Source organism: Bipolaris sorokiniana (genome assembly GCF_000338995.1).
Source record: "Bipolaris sorokiniana ND90Pr unplaced genomic scaffold COCSAscaffold_6, whole genome shotgun sequence".
In the NCBI taxonomy this organism is placed as follows: Eukaryota; Fungi; Ascomycota; class Dothideomycetes; order Pleosporales; family Pleosporaceae; genus Bipolaris; species Bipolaris sorokiniana.
This window is the reverse complement of record NW_006911900.1, coordinates 1,021,867-1,040,151: the sequence shown is the minus strand read 5'-3', so window position 1 is coordinate 1,040,151 and position 18,285 is coordinate 1,021,867. Positions and strand designations below refer to the sequence as shown.

The window sequence follows — 18,285 nt, the reverse complement described above, 5'->3', positions numbered from 1 at the left end:
TTGTGAGATGCTCGCATTACAAGGCCTTCCAACGGAGTGCGCGGATAGCGAGCTGGCAAGCATCGGAGCCTCCGGACGGGCAAGTATTACTGCGAGAAATTCCGTGGTAAGTTTGATATTGTCAATTGAACTGTTTACGATCACTTCCAACCAGTACCTCTGTAATGCCTGGGCTGGTGAGCACTTGAATGCTGCTGCCCAAAAACTATCTGTAGTCATGACGCACACTTTAGCAAATCAGTAAACTCCTTCTCGGAAGGTCGGCTATTCACGCAACGCCCGGCACTACAGAAAGGCAGCCCGCAGAGCAACTTCGTCCGACCATTCGCACGCCTCGCCAACCCATGACCTCACAGCTGCTTCGCTAATACCTGCATGCCGTCTCTTCCGTCGACACCATGAATGTGCCATGCTTACTGTTAGTGCTCTCCACTGTCCTCTTTTGCACCGTCCTAGCTGCCCGTTTCTGAAATCTTGCATATACCAGAAGTTTTTCTTTGCTTCTTGCTCTTTCTTACTTGCCCTGCCTTTGAGCTGGTTGCCTTGCAAGTGAGCAAAGCCGGAACGCCTTGCGCCTTGCGCCTCATACATCTGCCCGCATCCGTCTTTGGTCCGCTTACTCGATACATTGTCAACTCTACCTACAACAAGCAACATCCCGGAGGAATAGTGGCGTCTACTTCTTTCTTGTAAAACTACAGTAACCTCTAGATCGCATACCTTTGCTTTGTTCGCCTGAATATCCCACCTGGCATAGTATCACATCATGGGCGCAGGAGCCTTCATAGAACCACTTGTGGTTATTACCCTACTCTTCGGCGGTACTTGGGTGAACCGCAACACAGAATACCGTCTTCTTAACCGACCAAAAGTCTATCACCACTCGCCCCGCTCCGCCTCACCCGAGTCCGGTCGATCGAGTCCCCTGTCCAGCACATCACTTCTCGCCAATGTCGACGAAGAGCCACGATGGCAGACGCGCGAAATCAAGATACTGGGCATGCGCAAACAAGTTCTCAGCCCAAACACCCGTAGATTCCAAGATTACTTCCTATCAAGACTACTCCAAAAGTTTCCCTTCTTAGTCGAAGCATGGTACTGGGCCCTGATCTACTGGGTACGTCAAACTTCACCTGCGTAGATCAACCAAAATACATCAAAATGCTGACAGCTGTTACCAACGCAGGTCTACCAAGTCGGGCGCGGCATAAGCGCCCTTTACCTCATTGACGAAGGCACCGTAAACGTCGCTCGCCGCCACGCCTTGCAACTCATCGCTCTCGAGCAGCGCCTGCACATCTTCCTCGAACTCGACATCCAAGCATGGTTCCTCAAGCACCCCTTCATTCTCCACTGGACAAACCGCATCTACTCCTTCATCCACATCCCAGGAACCATCCTCTTCCTCGTTTGCCTCTACTACTACACCACAACCCGCAACCGCGTTGATTTACCTTTACACAACAAGCCTATAGGTGAAGCATCCGGCAGTCCCGCAGGCGCAGCTCTCTATGCAGCCCGCCGCCGCACAATGGCCACGTGCAACCTCCTCGCCTTCTGCATCTTTACCCTCTGGCCCTGCATGCCCCCGCGCCTCCTCTCCGACCCAGACGTCACCGGTGACATTGGTAAAAAAGCCCGCAGCTTCGGCTTCGTAGACACGGTGCACGGCGCCGAAGGCGAAAGCAGCGTCTGGACGCAAAACAAATTCTGCAACCAGTATGCTGCGATGCCCTCGCTGCATTTTGGATACTCGCTGCTTATCGGCCTTACGGTTATGACGATTCCGCTTGCGCCGCAGCATGCGCGCTCGAGGAGTGTCGCGCTCACGATGGGATTGCGCATGCGTGTTCCGTCGCTACGCAGGTTTCTGTGTGTAGTGCTGGGTGTGGCGTATCCGACTATTATCCTCGTTGCGATTGTGGCGACGGCGAATCATTTTATCCTTGATGCGGTTGCTGGCGCTATGGTGTGCGGGCTTGCCTGGGTCGGAAATGGGGTGCTGCTTAATTTGCTTTCGCTGGAGGACTACTTTTTGTGGTGTGTACGAATTCACAAGCCGGAGAGGCGGTCGGTTGGGTCGGGTGGAGATGAATTTAAGTATGGGTCCAAGGGTGTAGTTTTTGATTAAGCTATACCCTTTGTTTTTTCGAAGAATAGGGGGGGAGGGGGGGAAGACGATGTTGTTTGGACGTGGAATGAGGACAGAGTCGGATTAAGCGGTCGGAAACTTTGACGGCTTTTGTATTTGATGAATACCCCCGCCGGTTATATACCATAGGTTTTCCTTTTTCTTTTACGATACGCTCGTTGGCCAGTAGCAAGCTCTGGGTTATGGGAGTTATTTGTTTATACAACTGTACCTTAGAAGAGGCGGGTGAAGAGATCAAGGCATGGTACTTGATTCTGTAATCCCTATTAATAAACTAAAGTATTAATTTACCTCGATGGAAGTCATATATTGGCACTATAATATGCATGTTTCCTAGTTGAATAGAAGAAACTTGAGAGCAGAGAGGAATCATTAATTTCCTTAGCCCCTAACTCTTCCTCTACAACTAGATGGCCATCTTTTCTCCATATCCTTCCTCTTTATCTGCTTTCTCGCACGTCATCCCATCCCATACTACACTACCCCCTAAAAGTATACCATCTCATCCCTCCGCCTCCAACTGATGCTTCCACCCCATAATAAACGAACACTCCATTTCCTTCGTCTGCTTCTCATTAGCCAGTTCCCTGCCCCCAAGTCCAAAGAAAGGAATCACTCACCCTAACCCTCCTTTCCCCACCCTTACACCCACCCACCCTCCACTCTCCAGCCCTACACCCCCCACAACCCCCCTCCCCTTCCCCATCTCTATCTCCCCATTCGCACTTCCACCCCCCCTCCCCTTCATTCAAATACCCAAACCGCAACTCACCCCTCCGCGCATCAAACGGCCCCACGCTAAATGTCTGCGGGTACGCGGGGATATGGTGGTCTACTATAGCGCGCGTCAAGGAAGTCAGGTTGATGATGCGGGATGTCCAGTTGCCGTTTGTGAGGGTTGCATTGGCGGGGGAGGGGGAGGAGCAGAGGGAGGTGAGGGTGAGGTGGAAGGGGTAGAGGATTATGGGTTCCGGGTCGTGGGGGCGGGTGGTTTGGGTTACGCGGGCGGTTTGAGTTATGGTTTGGGTGGGGAGATTTTTTTCGTTGGCGTCGTTGGCGTTGTTGGCGTGGGCGTTGGTGTTTGCTGTTATGGCGGCGTCGAGGGCGTGTATGACTGTTGGGATTGGGGTATAGAGGACGGTGGAGGGGTCGGTGCCTTCAAGGAGCAGGGCAAGGGCGGACTCGGTGGGGGAGTTGGGTACCGTGAGGGCGGTAATGAGGAGGTGCAGGAAGAAGATGAGGAGAAGTGAGAGATGCATTTTAGATTGAAGCTGTAGGGTGTGAGTGTCTAGATTGTTGACAGTGCTTAGGAGAATATACGAATGTTCAGATAATAGACTGAATCGAGCGAGTGTATTGGTGCAAAGATTACTTCTAGGGAATAATCGAAGTGAGAGGACTACAGAATACGATTTTGAAAACGAGTCAGATATTTGTAAAGACAGCGTCACCTCACGGTGAGTACAGTTGGAGAACAAGACGCACGGACAGTGGGCAAGCAAACGGACAGAAGATGCTCATATTGGATGCACGACGTGACTGGCCAAACAAAGTGGTACTCGAGAACAAGCGTCAAGCATATGCCCGTAGAAAAATGAATGGCAAGGAATTATAGATAAAATTGGCAGGTACCAACTCGCAAACATGAGACATGCAGGAAGTTTGGACGGCCAATAGAACATAGACTAGGGCCTGTGTGTTACCAGGTGAGAGATTACAAAGAGTATACATGACATTTTTGTGTACATTCAACAAAATCTCCGGGTATAGTGTTCAAAGAGGGTATGGGTAACCGCAAACGCCAATTGTGTAATGTCCTAGCACCAGTCTAGCAACCAAACAGAAGACTCGAGAAAATTTGACATAGGAAATGGGAACGCAAGGAGAACTTTTTTTTAGTGTCTGCTGCTCCTGGTGTTATTGCGACTGGGTCTGTCGTCTCTGCGTCGGTCGTCTCTGTAGGAACGTTGAGTGTCCTGTCGGTAACCCATTTCCTCGTCTGGGATGCGCTGGCCACGGTAGGATTTCTGTGGTGGGCGCACATCGTCATGTTCATCGTTGAAGGCGTTGCGACGGTCTTCAATTTCGTCGTCAAAATCAATATAGACTGAAGCAGGACGAGGTCGTGATTCCCGAGGCATTTTGGCTTCGCGTTCGATCAACTCCTTGGGCTTGTACACCTTGTCTAGGTGTTGCTCGAGGAGGCGAACGTTTTTACCATTGGCTTTGATGGCGGCGCCGGCAAGATCACCGAGAAATGGCACGAGACCGGCGAGAAAGTCAATGGCGGTGTTGACCACCATGAGAAGGACGACCGTGGCAGGCAGACCACATTCAACCTTCATCATCTGGCGAACAAGGTTGAGGGCCAGGGCGGCAGCCATAGCGTCGCCAGCAGCAGGGAATAGGCCAATCACCGAAGCCCAGCCGAAGCGAATTCCCATAAAGGAAAAGAGAGCGTAGTCGAGTCTGTAAGCGGATTTGCGGGCTTTGGCAAGGACATCTGCGTCATGTGGAGGAATGTAGCTGGGAATTTCCTTCTTGACCTTTTTTGTCTTGCCAGGCTTCCTTGGGTGTGGGATTTCCTCGTAGAAGGGATCCTGCGCTGTCGTTAGTATGTACCACACAAAGGTGTATACAACACGAGATGTCGACTTACATATGGGCCCGATGCGCTCTTGCCCCGGTACTTTTCCATCTCCTTGCCGAGCGCCTTTTTCATGGCGTATTTGGCTACAAGATTCGCCATGGTGGGTGGTGGGTGTGAATGTGCGTGCGTTTAGTAGAAAAAGGGGCTCAAGTGGTTTCTGATGGGCTTCTGAACAGAGGCCTTTGTACGGGCCTTTAAAGCCTGGAAAGTCTTTGAAGATGAGGCGAGGTCTTTGACGTGGTGCTGCAGCGCGGCTGTATCAAAGCGCGCGGGGTGGGCTGGTTGGCTACGACGTCTTTGGGCGGAGAAATGTGAAACGGGCGCGTCGCTGGCCTATGTATAGCTGTCGAGTGCGGTTGCGCAACAAGCAAGCAAAAGACTTATTCTGCGGAGTGTAGAGGTTGAAGGAGCGACAAGAAAAAAAGATAACGGGTCTACTTAATGAATGGATGACGGTGCTGGCGGTGAAGTCAGAGCTGCCCTGATTGTGTGATGATCCCAGACAGTCCAACGTCATGGCTTCTAGCCATGGCAAAGCGCAATGCTTTAAAAGCACAGCCACAGCCGCCACACTCACAGCACATCGATCGCCTTCGCCGACGCCCAACCCGCCGCCACATGTCAACCCTCCGATAGGCCAGCCTGCCACCAACACCACAAAGCCCATCCACGCTTTTTGCTTTCATTGCGGCTGTGTACTTGCATCCACATGCTCCCCCGCATCTAGACCACTCGCTATCTACTGCTGTTCTCGCCGCCGTCCGACGCCTGCCCGCGTCCCCCCGCCACCACGCACGACACCTAGCTGCCCGCGGCATGCTCGACACGGGCCAGACATTCACCCACAATGACTCCCACAAACACGACACTAGTTGACTGGCTCGATGACCTCTGCGTGCGTTTCATCGTCAACCTGCCCAATGAAGAATTGCAGTCGGTTGAGCGCATCTGCTTCCAGATCGAGGAGGCACAATGGTTCTACGAAGACTTTATCCGCCCGCTCGACCCAAACAATCTCCCCTCGATGCACCTGCGCAAGTTCTCCCAGCTCATGTTCCAGCACTGCCCGCTGTTTTCCGCCTACTCGGGGCAGCTGCACCAACAGGCCTACGAGCAGTTTCTCGCCTACAAGACACGCGTCCCGGTACGCGGGGCTATTATGCTGAACGAGGACATGACACATGCTGTACTGGTCAAGGGATGGAAAAAGGGCGCCAAATGGAGCTTCCCGCGCGGAAAGATTAACAAAGAAGAGACGGACTTGGATTGTGCCGTCCGAGAAGTCTGGGAGGAGACCGGCTTCGATCTGAGGGAGGCTGACCTAGTCGAGCCTGACGAGAACATGAAGAAGATCACCGTGACGATGCGCGAGCAGAGCATGATGCTCTATGTATTTCGCGGAGTACCAATGGATGCGCATTTTGAGCCACAGACAAGAAAGGAAATCTCAAAGATTGGCTGGTACAAACTGACCGACTTGCCTACCCTAAGACGCAAGAACCAAGCCCAGCCGCAACAGGCACACGGACAGGATCTGATCAAGGAGAGCAGCTTCTACATGGTTGCCCCCTTCCTTGGACCTCTGAAACAGTGGATAAAGCAGCAAAACAAGCTTGGGAAACAGAGGCTGCGGAACAGCGCACACATTACACCAGCACAAGTAGCAGGTACCGATGATGAAGATGCTCAACCCGGGCTCTATGGAAATACCGCTGGCCAGATTACAAACAATACACAGTCAAATGATGATTTCGCCAACATGGTGGCCCAGCTAGGTCGCAGTCACCGTCCAAGCGATACTCTGCCAGAACTGTCTGGACAGCAACATGCATCACAGCAGCAAAGCCAGGACCCTGCCGAAGCACTTAAACGGTTACTTAGTGTGGGCATGCCATCTTCGGCAGTAGAAGCACCTAGCAATCCAGCTCCAAACCCGCAGCAAGCTAACCCACTTTTAGCATTGTTCAAGCAGGGCAATAGCCAGCCCGGAGTGGGCCAGCAGCCGCAGACACCATTCGAGCAGATCATGTCTACACCTGTGCAGCCATCAAGCCCCCATGGTCAACACCATCCTCGGCCGCCGCAGATGCAGAACATGGGACCTCCGCCACCGTTCTACACACCTCCAGGTCCTTCAAACCATTTCAACAATATGCAAAATGCACAGCATATGCATCATCAGTTCATGCAGAGTCCACCCCAACATCCAGGTTCAATGTACTCACACCAGCCCCCGACGATGCAGCATGCATTTGACCAGCGAAACCCACAGTTGTCCCATGACATGAGTGACTCTCAATTTGCGGGAGGCAATGGAAGGCCTGTCATACCACCTGCATCCAAATTGCCTGCTCCCAATCTCAACCCGCATGCATTAGGCTTATTGAATTCTTTCAAGTCCAACAACAGGCAGTCTCCTGCTCCGCAATCGCCTCAGACAACCATTGCTGCCCCACTGCACCGAAACCAGCAAACAACTCCCAGGATAGAACATCCTCTCCCTCAACATTTGCCTCATGGGCTCGTTTCGCCGCATGGACAACACTTTTCCGCGAGTCCACCACACTTCCAATCACCACAATTTCAGTCGCCGCCCATTGCCTCTAACTTTGTGCCGGAGCAACCGAAGCCAAGGAATCTTCACCAAGATTCTTTGTTGTCGCTGTTCAGGCCCACTCCTCCATTGGCAAGTCCTGAGCCGGCACCTGCAGAGCTGTCGGCATTCCCTACAACTCCAGCTTTTGCTTCTGCTCAACCGGCTGCAAATCCCTCCGAGCTGCCTAACACAGGCGTGTCGGGTGCTCGTGGCGCTCTTCCTACCAGGGCAAAGATTACGTCGGCTACCGTGAGTGGCCCAGTGAATGCTCCGGACTTTGACACTATGAAGAAGCACAGGCAGTCTGCAAACGGAAGTTCATCTGGACATTCGCCGGCCACGAACATGCCATTCATGCCTCAGCAGATTCTCAAGCGTCCTCCTCAGGCTTCTCCACAAAGTATTACAAAGGTTTCTCCGTCACCCCAGCAGCCGACTGAGGTATCAGCCTCACCTCAACCGGCTTTCAAACCGCAGATCCTCAAGCGTCCTCAGCGGCAGGAGCAGAGACAGACACCTGACGGAAAGAGTTCGTCTGGATCAGGTGCGTTCTAGTTGTTTAGACTTACCTGCTATGTTGTGCTAGATTCGTATACTGACATTGATACTGCAGCAGCACCTGCGACTAAACCCACACCGCACGCACAGGGATTGTTGGATATGCTCAAGGGAAACTCGCCCCAACCCCCTCCCGCTCAACCAGCAGTCCTGCCATCTCGCTCACCTGTGCCTCCACCCGGAGCCGCAATGAACCGTCGCGACTCTGTTCCTTCAGACCAGAAAAATGTGCTACTTTCCCTCTTTAGTAGCAAGCCATCTCCTTCGCCGAATTCTCAAGCGAAAAGTCCGATACCCCCAGCCCGCTCCCCTTTTGCGCCTACACCAAAAACATCAGTGTCAGGCGTTATCAGCCCAGTCAGTCCTTTGCCCACAAACGGCAGTGCTGGTGCAGTTAGTCCAGAAGGAATGGCGAATCGTAGCAGGATCAGCAGTATTGGAGATGGAACGGCTCCCAGCATCGTTATTCCTCCTCCCACTAGCCATCCTGTGGATAGTGCAGTAGGCATGTCACAGGCAGAAGGTATGAACTTGGGTGGTCTTGGAACTCAGGGTTTGCCCGGAAGTGCGATTGAAGGCAAGAGTCCTGTAGATAAGACATTCTTGTTAGGCTTTTTGGAAGATGTTGCTAGGCGCGGGCGTTGAAGAGTTTTTTTTTCTTGGACGGATATGCATTTCCCGGAGTTTTCTTTCATTCTTATGTTTTTTTTTGTAAATGTCTGGGTATGCTTTTAGGAATGAAAAATGTTTGATTTTTGGGGAATTGTTTGCAGCGTTTTGAGAGAGATGTGAGAGTTTGGAGCTTTGTCATTACTCGTTGGTATAGCAATCGGATCGAAAGTTTATCACAAAGGCGAATGCGAACAAGTTCAAAGGGCGCAGAAATCGTAGTTTCCCCCTTTTTCCGTATCCAAACCTTATGAAATTACCTTACTTAACAATTATCACCAAACATGCACACACCTCGAGTTGCATCCTTCACACTCCCACCAAGAAAAATCAAAAACTACTATCTACCCCGAGCCAAGCAAGGGCCCACCCCTCCCCCCTCCGATCCTACTACCATCGGAACTAGAGAAAACCCCAGTCCAAGCGTCCGCCGTTCCTTCCTTCCGCCTCCAAACCAATCACTCATCCCCTCCCCAAACAAGGCTCCCCCCTAAAAGACCCTCAAACCCCAAGAAACCGAGGCCACGTTCCTGCCGCCGCCCCCTCGGCTAACTAAACCCCCCCAACCTCCTCCTCTTTCTCCAACAGCCATCGGAACTACACTACTCCGATTGAAACGACACTGCGACACTTGTGATTCCAAAAAAACGAGTAAAGTTTATGGAATTAAGGCCCTAGTTATTATTATTTTTTGGAATTAATGTCTTTTCTGAAATTCACTTTTTGGATTTTAAGGCTTGGCTGAGGGTAGTGTCGTCATTGACGAGAGGTAGGGAAGGGTGTGTGTGTGTGTGTGTGTGTGTGTGTGTGGCGCTTTGTGCATGAGGTTTTGACAAAACATCGAGTGCGATATGGGAATAGATTTGCGGGTGCGAAACATGGAGTGGTCTTTTGTTTTTTTCTTGTTTTTCTCTTGGGGGTATCTGTGTCGTGCGACATGTGTGGACGTGTAGATGTGTTAGATGGGTGACACTGACATTGAGTGACACTGGCGCTGAGATGTAGGTTGTGTCAGCGGTGTGTGGCTTCAGGATGGAATTTGTGTTGTACCTGGTGGGTTTCCATACAGTTGGGTCTTAGTTGCGCCAAAGGTAAGGAGAGCGTTGGAAGTGATGGAGGGATTGCGCATCATTAGATTGACAAGTTCCTGGAAGAAGGACGGAGAAGTTGGTGTCACGTTGTCTCACGCGTTGTGAGAAGAAGAAAAGACTGCGATCGATTACGATGTCATCAGGGTGAAAAGAAAAAAGGGTATGCGCGCGTCAATTCGAGAGGCTGAGGGGGCATGTTCACCATATCACAATCTTTTAGAGATAGGCACACACACAAATGATAATGGATGTTGAATATAAGTTTGCAATGTACAAAAAGACAAAGTAGAAAGAGACCAAAAAAACTATAATGAAAAAGCTTTAGCTACACAAAAGGTCGAGCTAGGGTATAACTTCGCATGTCCTTTGTGGGAGAAATAGAGTGAGCTCGAAAATGCAAACGAAAAGCTCCAGAATCAGTATGTGTGTGTATCTGCGTGAGTGTTGTGTGGGTATTATTCAATCCGCTTGATTCCAGTCGTTCCCAAGCCCAATGCTGTTTTCGCCAGTTCCCATAACCGCGCAATGAAGATGCAACAGAAGTGACGCTAATCCAAGGATGAATGCAAAAAATAGTGGGTGTTTATGTCAAAGTAACAGGTAGTTAGGTGGTCTGTAAAAAAACATCTTGTCGGGCTTTACAGTGCGGCGTTCTGGCGGCCCCTATCTAGAATCTCTGAAGGCACTGCGCTTCGTGTGCTGAATCGTACTTCAGTTCCCGGGTGCGCTTTGAAGATTGGTGCCGTCGTCTGCGTGTCGTGTCTCTGATGCTTGATATCCCTTCCTACAAGTCCACTCTTGGTGCTGGGCTGCCTGGTGATACCATTTGCGTTCTTGGGAACAGAGGATGGTAGGGCTGGCATTTCAGGAATGTCATCATCGGAATAGGTAGTAGATTGCGTCATGCGGAATTGCTGCTTGAGGCGTTGCTCTTCCACGCGATTAGATTGCTGGTTAACCCAAGAGTCGACAGTGCGGAAGCGAGGGACAGAAGAGCGCGATGTCATAAAACTCTCACGGGCAACTGACTGTGCAACAGTATCGCGGGACGGGTCATGGGGTGTTTGAGGAGCCTGCGAGTTTGTCCAGCTGAACCTGCTTGCCATGCCTCCTGCACCTCCAAACCCAGGTCGTTGAGAGATGGATGGGCGGTTGGAGAGGAACTGACGGAACGATGGAGGAGCTGGGAGGTTGCTTGGTGGGCGCGATGGAGTCTCGGCAAATTGCAAGTCCTCGTCGTTGTCCAGTGATCTGGTGTTACGGGTTGATGCGCTCCGCCGTTTACCTTCAATTGGAAAGCTGGGCGAGACTGGCGTTTGATTGTCATCCCGCGAGAGAGCATCGTCAAAGAAGCTTTGGTTGCCGTCTCTAGTAGTGGGTTGACTGAAACTGTCGCTGCGTCCAAGCGGTTGCAGGCGCTTCTGTGATGACGTCGAGCTAGACCTTACTGGGATTGCAGCTGGTCGAGGGGGGTCGATTGTATCATTCATTCCATAACCACGTTCATCGTCAAAGGCATATTTCTTGTCTTGTCCGTATCGAGAGGACAGTTGTGGCGGTGGGCCACTGTGGAATTGCTGTTTGCCCTGCTGGACAACATCCCTCATGGAGAGACCACGTTTTCGCATAGTGTAAATTGCAAGCACTACCATGACAATGATGATTGTTGCACCTTTGTTTCTGTTAGCGCGACCCTAAACAAACAGGATGTGCAATCTCTGCGTACCAATGGAACCAGCCGCAATGAGCAAGTGCTCAGTTGTTTGCGAGATGGGGCTAGTATCGCCGGATCCCTGCTCAGCGAGAGGCGATGGTGACATTGCCATTGACTCGGACGGCTCGCTAGCAGCGAGAGCAGCTGGAGTAGACTGTGGGATAGACTGTGTGGTGGTGGTCGATGGGTTTACGAGCTGCCAAAGTTAGATAAGATTTCCAATGGCAGTGCTCGTCTTACAGCTGCAGATCCTGACGACGATCCGATCGAAGGAGTTGACGTTGACGTCGGCGCCGAGTACTCGTATTCATCGTCCTCGCTGTCGGAATCCGTGTCATTTGGGTTTGGTGGTTGTGGTTGCTGTCGGCGCGAACGAGATCGTCTAAGTATGCGGTTTATAGTGGCCATTGGCTCTTCCGATTGCAGCTTTCTCTTGTGCTTGACTCCATCCTTGTCGACAACCACATAACCAACTCTGTTGTAAACTCCAAGGAGCCGCGTAGCAGGCATTGTGTCCGAAATGTGATAGCCTTTTGGATAGGGAGAGCCCCTCTCAGTCTTCCTGCCGCTCGATTCCTCCACCAGACATAATCCGCGCAATCGACCAGCGATATGAAAAGCCTTCGCGATCGAAGATGGGCTCAAGTCCTAAGGCCTGGAGGACTGCGACCAGCGTAGTCGGGGTTTAAATTTTGGTAAGGATGGTGTTTGAGTGAAGGAAGGAATATGAGTAGGTAGGTAATTAACAACAAGCCCGCCAGCGGAACAAAGGTCAGAAAGGAAAGGAGCGTAGGTCAGCAGAGTAGCAAGGAAAGTCTGGGCGAACTCTCAAGACGAGACACGTTCATGCAAAAGGCGCGAGGGGTCGCATTTGAGAGAGTGCATGAAGGAGGCTAGTGCTGAGTCGCTCCTGGTCCCATGTCAGTTTGGAGAGAGGTAAAAGAGTGGGGCCGGGAGGAGGATAGGAAGGGCGAATTTAGTAGCAGTTGGCAGCCGAAAAGGCTCCAAAAGGCGGAATCAGGTAGCCACGGTGTGCCAAGGACGGCCGAGTGCGGTTAGGTTAACAGTAATGAGCAGTAAATTGGCTCGGGAAGCTTTAGATATCGTCTTAGAGTTGTCTCAGAGCGCCATGGTCGGGTTTCAGCGCCCGTCTCGGGGGCAGATCAAACGCCACAGGGGTCCGTGGTGAGACTATCGGTCGGCCTGCAACTATTGGATATCGAGGGCAGCTTGGTGAATCGCAGATGGAAGTCAAGCCTTTTCATAGTTCCCCGCATATAGGTAGCAGTGGATTGTTTGCATCTTGTGTGGTGTGCAGAATGCAGGAGGATGCAGCAGCAGCAGCCGCTTAGCTAAGTAAGGCGCAGTGCGGATGAGGGCTGTGCCGTGCAGTAAGGGAGACAAGCCATACATGTGCGTCGTACGAGGGCAGAAGGGAACCGCTGCGCCTCGCCTTGCCTTGCCTTGCCTTGGCTTAGTCCGTCGCTTGCTCCACCCGAATCTTGCGTGCGTACGGGCAATACGACAGCGTTTAGGGTCTGGCCGCCGCTGGGATCCGGCATACGCCATCGGCTCTTTCGCAGCCAGAGGCACCCAATGTTTCGAGCCAAGGCGCGCAGGGGCGGATCAACTGTTTCCTTGCTGAGGCACGGGCGCCTTGGATGCCGCGGGGAGATCGACTGTGCTCTGGGGCCCAAGCATGGATGGAGTAATAATAAAACAAAAAAGTGCGCGTATGTGTATAGCAGAGCAGACATCGATGACTACACTAGTGCCCGGCGAACTGTGGCGGGTCATGTGGCGGGTCATGTGGCGGATGTGGCAGTGGAGTGGCAGATGATGCGGCCGTGACGCGTGGTTTGGCTGTGCCCAACTCGCTGAGGCTGAGCGCATTCCGAAATGTCCGCTGGCGCTGCTACGCCCCCTCCAAGGCTGCATTGCAGCATCTGCTCGGTCATCCGCCGGCAGGAGGAGCTGAGCAAGCAACAAGTTCTAGTGCTATATAACATTGTGACGCGACCCCGGTTGGTCCGATTCTGCCTTCACTCCTGCACCCACATTCAGCCCAGCCGACGTTGGAAACATACCCCTCATCAACCCCTCACCAGCCTATACGCGCACCCTCTTCATTTCTTTTGACCACACACATCCTATCCACTTGATACGCTCAAAATGTCCGGCCCTTACGACCAATACAACCAGGGCTACCAGCAGCAATACCCGCCCCATGGCCAACAGCAGTATCCACCTCAGCAAGGCTGGGACCAGGGCGGATATCAGCAGCCTGGCTACCCACCGCAGCAGCACCAGGGCCATCACGACCCCCAACAGCAGGGCTACCAACAGCAGCAAGGTTACAACCAGCAGTATGGCGCACCTGCACACGGCGGTTTCCAGCACGGTCAGCAAGCGCCCTATGACCAGCAGCAGGGGTAAGAGAACACACTCCCAATCAAAGTCTGTCATGATGCTCACGCCATTTTCAGTTATGGCCAACAACAGCAATACCCCCCATCAAGCCAATATCCTGGTCAGCAGCCATCGCACCAATTTCCCCAGCAAGGCGCCTATCCCCAAGACCAGTACCCCCAAGGCCAGAACCCATATGGCCAGCCCCAGCCAGGCCAACACGGCCCAACAGATCCCAATGCACAGGCCGAGGGCGATCGTGGACTGATGGGCGCTCTCGGTGGCGGTGCAGCCGGCTACTTTGGAGGTAACAAAATAGGCGGCCACGGCATTCTCGGTGCCATAGCAGGCTCCATCCTTGGCAGCAAACTCGAAGACAAGCACAAGAAAGGAAAGAACAGCAACGGCTATCACTAGAAGGGTAGTACTAGACCGAGGGCCGCGTCCTTGACCTGATGCGTAATGATTTTTCTATGTAACACACGCACGTTTCTATGAATAGGTGGACTTGTCTTTGACGAAAGGGGGGAAACGCGTTCTGGATTACATGTTGATTACCCTGTAAGGGGGGTCATAGCATTGTTTTTGTGTATAAGCTTTTCATGCATTCACCTTTTAAGCCCTTTTCCACGTATACTCTTATTCACACAAACGAAATGAATTAAAACAATGAAATTGCATAAAGTTCAAATTTTACAACACACATACCCTTTCGAATCCCAGCCAGCAATCATCGTGGCCTAAAGTATACACGTGTTATGGGAACGTTTTTTTTTAATTCTCCGGTCTCAAACAAAAACCCAGGGGTTGTCCTTTTTGGCCGTTCACGTCCATCAATCAACCCGAAACAAACGCTCGACCACCTTTGTCATGTCAACGGAAACAAAATTTCTCCATTCGGCATATAACACGAAGTGAGTTTCTTGGTCCCCTACCCCGAGTCTTGGTCCAAAGAGGAGCCAACGAGAGAAACAGAGAGAAACGGGTGACGTGCGTAGGCAGCCAGCGCCTAAATACAATACGAATTTCGGAGGTGCAATTCTTTCCGAGCAGTGCTGGCGGGGGCGCGGACGTTGAAACATGCAGTGACCGAAACAAGACCGGGTTATTATTGCACACACGCAAAAAAAAACCCACCCATCAAAGTCAAGTCTTTTGCATACATATTTACGGCCTTTTACAGCCATTTACCTTAACCTTTTCCCTTTTTTCTATCAAGTAAAAGGATCGAACCAATCGGTCCCAAATCCGTCACTCGATCGATGCGCGTTGCATATCCCCCCTCTCTCTACTTTCATCCTTGGCACCTACCCACCCTACCCACTTGACGTAAGGGGGGGCTAAGGGAGAAAACTCCGTACTAGATCGTTTATCTGCAGGTACCCGTTGTTTTGAACCCAACCCCCGTACAGGTACGTCAGTTACGCCCTTTTTTTTTTTTACGTGCGATGGCGTGTTTCGAGGATTGCGGCCGGGTTCCGCGGGGGGATTACCTTGGGTTTGAAGGGAAACGGGTGAGTTTTAGGCGCTTTTTGTTGGGAAAACTGGCGGCAGACTTGTAAACGTGTGTACTTGCGTGGGCGGGCGGAGTAACGGATGGTGTGTGTGTGTGTGCGTTGTGATTACGGGAAGGGGAGTATCCTGATGAGGGGAGGCATTGCGACGTCTCGCTTTTTTTCCTGTTTCTGGTGGTTTACTATGTTCAGGTGAGTGTCACGTGTCATTTTGCCTGTTGCGCGACGCATATGTCCGACGCCCGGTAGACATGAGCCGAGGCGTCTAGGGGGTATTTCTCACGCCACTTACTACCTCAGTACATACTTTTGCGTGTTAATAGCGAGGCTCGGTCAGATTAGCGGGATGATTCCGCCGGTTTGACAAGGTGGGTGTTGGAGTGTAAACTGGATATCTTGGCTGTGTCTTGAATAGACGACGCCGGCTAGTTAGGTTTATATGGTTGCTTCATTTCGTTTTGCAGAAAGTTGGGAAACTTTGCATCTCTATAGTTACTAGTATAAATGAATGTGATTAACGTGTGACGTGACAGCTAGGCTTCTGACAGATGTATGGCTTGGGTGTAAAACGAAGCTGAACTGAACACAATAGACTATAAAGATATATTATCTACTGCTATATACTTGATGGACGCGGCTTGCTCATCATTGAGCAGCCACATCCTGGGCAGTTTGTATTCGGCTGTCTGATCCTTCCAGGTATGTCCTGCTATCCGCAGGGCATCCCTAAACCGCGTCGTAAACACCCCAATCCTCCAATCTCCAATCTTCAATGCTGTTCACCCACGTATCCAATTCCATCAGGGCCGCACTTGGCACTTGACAAGGCAACCTTTTGGCGGCCAATCGGGTAATTGTGGTTATGGTCGCAGCCAGAGCCAATGTTTGGGCTGAAATCACTCTGGCACTGTAGACATTTAGTTGATAGGAATGATATTCGGTCATGAGTTACTAACACAGTACGCCGCTCTTCCAGTACTGGGATCTGTGTTGACGCCCTGGGTGCAACAGTAGTCACCAGTAACAAAGGCTGAAGCGCTGCTTGTAGGTACAAGCATAGCAAAGATTCCGACGAGAGATGTGAATTTCATGGCGTTAGAGGTAGTACTAGTAATCAAATTATCTGTTGTTGAATGAATATGAGAAGAAAATGATACTTGGTCTATAGATATTTATGTCTCTCTGCTATGTATAAAATGAATTTCCTCTCCACTCGTATACGAATCTACCAAAACAAAACGGTTAGAATCATGCAAGCTTGCTGGGGTCTCGGAAAGTGTAAATCTCGTAAAAGTAACAATCTCTCCGAACTAGCTGGATATATATATGCGAGCGCGCTAGTTTCGACTTGGAGAGTTTTATGGATATTTAGTTACATACAACTCTTGTCTTGTAACCTTATGGATACAACTGCACTTTGCTTTCCCTCTATTCGCACTTGCGCGTGCAATAAAAAGCTATCGGTTACTAAATTAGATGTCAGTAAGTCACTAATACAGATGAATCCCTCACCTTAGGTCTGTGCGTAAAAAGCTATTGCTGATGTCGATCGTAATCGTGTTAAATGCTGACACATACGTAACACTTATCTTAGATAGAAGGACAGACAAGAGTCGGGACATGAGATTTGTTATGTAAAGTGAAAACTCCAACTAATTGATTGTAGATTCAAGAAGAGCGGTATAAGAATGCAAATGCAGTGTTTTTTCTTAGTATTATAGTAACCTTGTTGATATTTGGGCAAACGCAAACAGATACATATATTGGTAGTATCCTATGTTTTCGTAGTATTATAACTGCTAGTACTGTTCAAAAGCGGTGCTAAAGAGAGGTCGCTTTACCTGTATACTGTTCTGTCGACCCATTGCTGTAAATGCTGGTTGCACTTACTGCCACAACTCATCTGCCTAACTGGACTGGCACGGTTGCTCCGGATACCTGATTTTAGTTTGAGTATTGACTGATACGAGCTATATTTGAAGTGGCTAGATACAGAAATTTATTTTCTCAAAAAGGTGTAGTAGTCAACCAAGGAGAATACTCCGAGAAAGCTTCTTCGACACTAAAACTTGGAATTTCCTACTGTGATAGCTCCAAAAATCGAAAATCAACTGGTTTTTATACTGATTTCGATTGCCCACCGCTTTGGCTGCTCCAGCCAAGGGATGAGGGTATATCACGTGACCTTCGTGGAACTGCCAAAGCAACTAGTAGAATGATAGAAGCCGGACAAAAGGAGAAACAGTCACAAAGTAGGAGATGAGAGAGCAGTGCAGTCTGCACTATCCTCTAGCCTTGCCACAGTTGCTTAATAAACTAGTCGTGTCGTGGTCGAAGAGTAGTTAGTGTCAGTGTCTTGGAGTTCATCATGTGATCATGCTACTAACCCAAGACGGGCATCACTAGTTTGTCGGCGCAGATTGGACGAATGGCCGCGCTGATGGACAAGCCAGGCGGATTTTACTCGATGTCATCGAGTAAACTGGATATGCTGGCCGCTGACTGGCCCGGTTGGCGCCTCGGTACCCCATATTATCTTTATCTTCCTTACCGCAACCCACTATCTAGCGAGCCCTGACATGCAACCTCAACAGACCATGGTGCCTGAGATAGTGCTGCATTGCATCTCCGACAACTGGCCGTGAGCCTGGTGACATGTTTTCATCGAGTCAACTGTCCCCAAAGTTTCTGCAGTCATGCTCCTATCGCGGAGATATCAGTGCAAGCGCGGCACCGCATACTTCTTTAAGTGCACGCGATACGGTTACCGGCAATGGGGGCGCTGCGTCATACGCGGCACATCACCACCCATCATACGATGCTGCACATGGCCACGCCGCCAATTCCTGAAAATCCTACCCTCTTGGAGGGCATGAATTCAGCTGGTGTGCATCACCAGGGCCTTTTATGCGCGGGTATCGAGTGGGCCCGT

The 18,285-nt window shown here is 50.9% G+C and overlaps 7 protein-coding genes across 7 annotated transcripts; 3 read left to right on the top strand and 4 right to left on the bottom strand.

Annotated features, from left to right (window-relative positions):
• The first annotated feature begins 372 nt into the window (after positions 1-372).
• Positions 373-2,468, top strand: COCSADRAFT_116225 (uncharacterized protein). Its single transcript, XM_007701315.1, has 2 exons — positions 373-1,117; positions 1,187-2,468. The coding sequence occupies exons 1-2, from the start codon at positions 767-769 to the stop codon at positions 2,129-2,131; spliced, it is 1,296 nt and encodes a 431-aa protein (XP_007699505.1). The 5' UTR covers positions 373-766; the 3' UTR covers positions 2,132-2,468.
• A 170-nt stretch (positions 2,469-2,638) lies between these two features.
• Positions 2,639-3,411, bottom strand: COCSADRAFT_159968 (uncharacterized protein; the record flags this gene model as incomplete). Its single annotated transcript, XM_007701314.1, has 2 exons — positions 2,639-2,717; positions 2,909-3,411. The coding sequence occupies 2 exons, from the start codon at positions 3,409-3,411 to the stop codon at positions 2,639-2,641; spliced, it is 582 nt and encodes a 193-aa protein (XP_007699504.1).
• A 529-nt stretch (positions 3,412-3,940) lies between these two features.
• On the bottom strand, positions 3,941-4,994 carry COCSADRAFT_316628 (uncharacterized protein). Its single transcript, XM_007701313.1, has 2 exons — positions 4,812-4,994; positions 3,941-4,752 (listed from the first exon to the last, which is right to left on the bottom strand). Exons 1-2 carry the CDS (start codon positions 4,899-4,901, stop codon positions 4,048-4,050), a joined length of 795 nt encoding a protein of 264 aa, XP_007699503.1. The 5' UTR covers positions 4,902-4,994; the 3' UTR covers positions 3,941-4,047.
• Positions 4,995-5,392: 398 nt separating this feature from the next.
• COCSADRAFT_36321 (uncharacterized protein) lies at positions 5,393-8,871 on the top strand. The gene is made up of 2 exons (XM_007700954.1): positions 5,393-7,942; positions 8,012-8,871. Exons 1-2 carry the CDS (start codon positions 5,650-5,652, stop codon positions 8,599-8,601), a joined length of 2,883 nt encoding a protein of 960 aa, XP_007699144.1. The 5' UTR covers positions 5,393-5,649; the 3' UTR covers positions 8,602-8,871.
• Positions 8,872-9,959: 1,088 nt separating this feature from the next.
• On the bottom strand, positions 9,960-12,310 carry COCSADRAFT_316619 (uncharacterized protein). Its single transcript, XM_007701312.1, has 3 exons — positions 11,671-12,310; positions 11,443-11,626; positions 9,960-11,388 (listed from the first exon to the last, which is right to left on the bottom strand). Exons 1-3 carry the CDS (start codon positions 11,938-11,940, stop codon positions 10,355-10,357), a joined length of 1,488 nt encoding a protein of 495 aa, XP_007699502.1. The 5' UTR covers positions 11,941-12,310; the 3' UTR covers positions 9,960-10,354.
• Positions 12,311-13,331: 1,021 nt separating this feature from the next.
• COCSADRAFT_36318 (uncharacterized protein) lies at positions 13,332-14,548 on the top strand. Its single transcript, XM_007700953.1, has 2 exons — positions 13,332-13,862; positions 13,917-14,548. The coding sequence occupies exons 1-2, from the start codon at positions 13,603-13,605 to the stop codon at positions 14,254-14,256; spliced, it is 600 nt and encodes a 199-aa protein (XP_007699143.1). The 5' UTR covers positions 13,332-13,602; the 3' UTR covers positions 14,257-14,548.
• A 1,516-nt stretch (positions 14,549-16,064) lies between these two features.
• On the bottom strand, positions 16,065-17,218 carry COCSADRAFT_356243 (uncharacterized protein; the record flags this gene model as incomplete). Its single annotated transcript, XM_007701311.1, has 5 exons — positions 16,065-16,260; positions 16,310-16,515; positions 16,734-16,820; positions 17,079-17,127; positions 17,195-17,218. 5 exons carry the CDS (start codon positions 17,216-17,218, stop codon positions 16,123-16,125), a joined length of 504 nt encoding a protein of 167 aa, XP_007699501.1. The 3' UTR covers positions 16,065-16,122.
• Between the last annotated feature and the right edge of the window lie 1,067 nt (positions 17,219-18,285).

What these genes read in the sequence shown, in the direction of transcription:
- COCSADRAFT_36321 (XM_007700954.1), top strand. Translation starts at nt 5,650, where the DNA reads ATGACTCCCACAAACACGACACTAGTTGACTGGCTCGATGACCTCTGC. An exon ending in AAAGAGTTCGTCTGGATCAG is followed by an intron (nt 7,943 to 8,011) that starts GTGCGTTCTAGT and finishes TTGATACTGCAG; the next exon opens with CAGCACCTGCGACTAAACCC.
- COCSADRAFT_316619 (XM_007701312.1), bottom strand. Translation starts at nt 11,940, where the DNA reads ATGCCTGCTACGCGGCTCCTTGGAGTTTACAACAGAGTTGGTTATGTG. An exon ending in CGTCGTCAGGATCTGCAGCT is followed by an intron (nt 11,627 to 11,670) that starts GTAAGACGAGCA and finishes TAACTTTGGCAG; the next exon opens with CTCGTAAACCCATCGACCAC. An exon ending in CATTGCGGCTGGTTCCATTG is followed by an intron (nt 11,389 to 11,442) that starts GTACGCAGAGAT and finishes ACAGAAACAAAG; the next exon opens with GTGCAACAATCATCATTGTC.
- COCSADRAFT_116225 (XM_007701315.1), top strand. Translation starts at nt 767, where the DNA reads ATGGGCGCAGGAGCCTTCATAGAACCACTTGTGGTTATTACCCTACTC. An exon ending in ACTGGGCCCTGATCTACTGG is followed by an intron (nt 1,118 to 1,186) that starts GTACGTCAAACT and finishes TTACCAACGCAG; the next exon opens with GTCTACCAAGTCGGGCGCGG.
- COCSADRAFT_36318 (XM_007700953.1), top strand. Translation starts at nt 13,603, where the DNA reads ATGTCCGGCCCTTACGACCAATACAACCAGGGCTACCAGCAGCAATAC. An exon ending in CCCTATGACCAGCAGCAGGG is followed by an intron (nt 13,863 to 13,916) that starts GTAAGAGAACAC and finishes CGCCATTTTCAG; the next exon opens with TTATGGCCAACAACAGCAAT.
- COCSADRAFT_316628 (XM_007701313.1), bottom strand. Translation starts at nt 4,901, where the DNA reads ATGGCGAATCTTGTAGCCAAATACGCCATGAAAAAGGCGCTCGGCAAG. An exon ending in AGAGCGCATCGGGCCCATAT is followed by an intron (nt 4,753 to 4,811) that starts GTAAGTCGACAT and finishes ACGACAGCGCAG; the next exon opens with GATCCCTTCTACGAGGAAAT.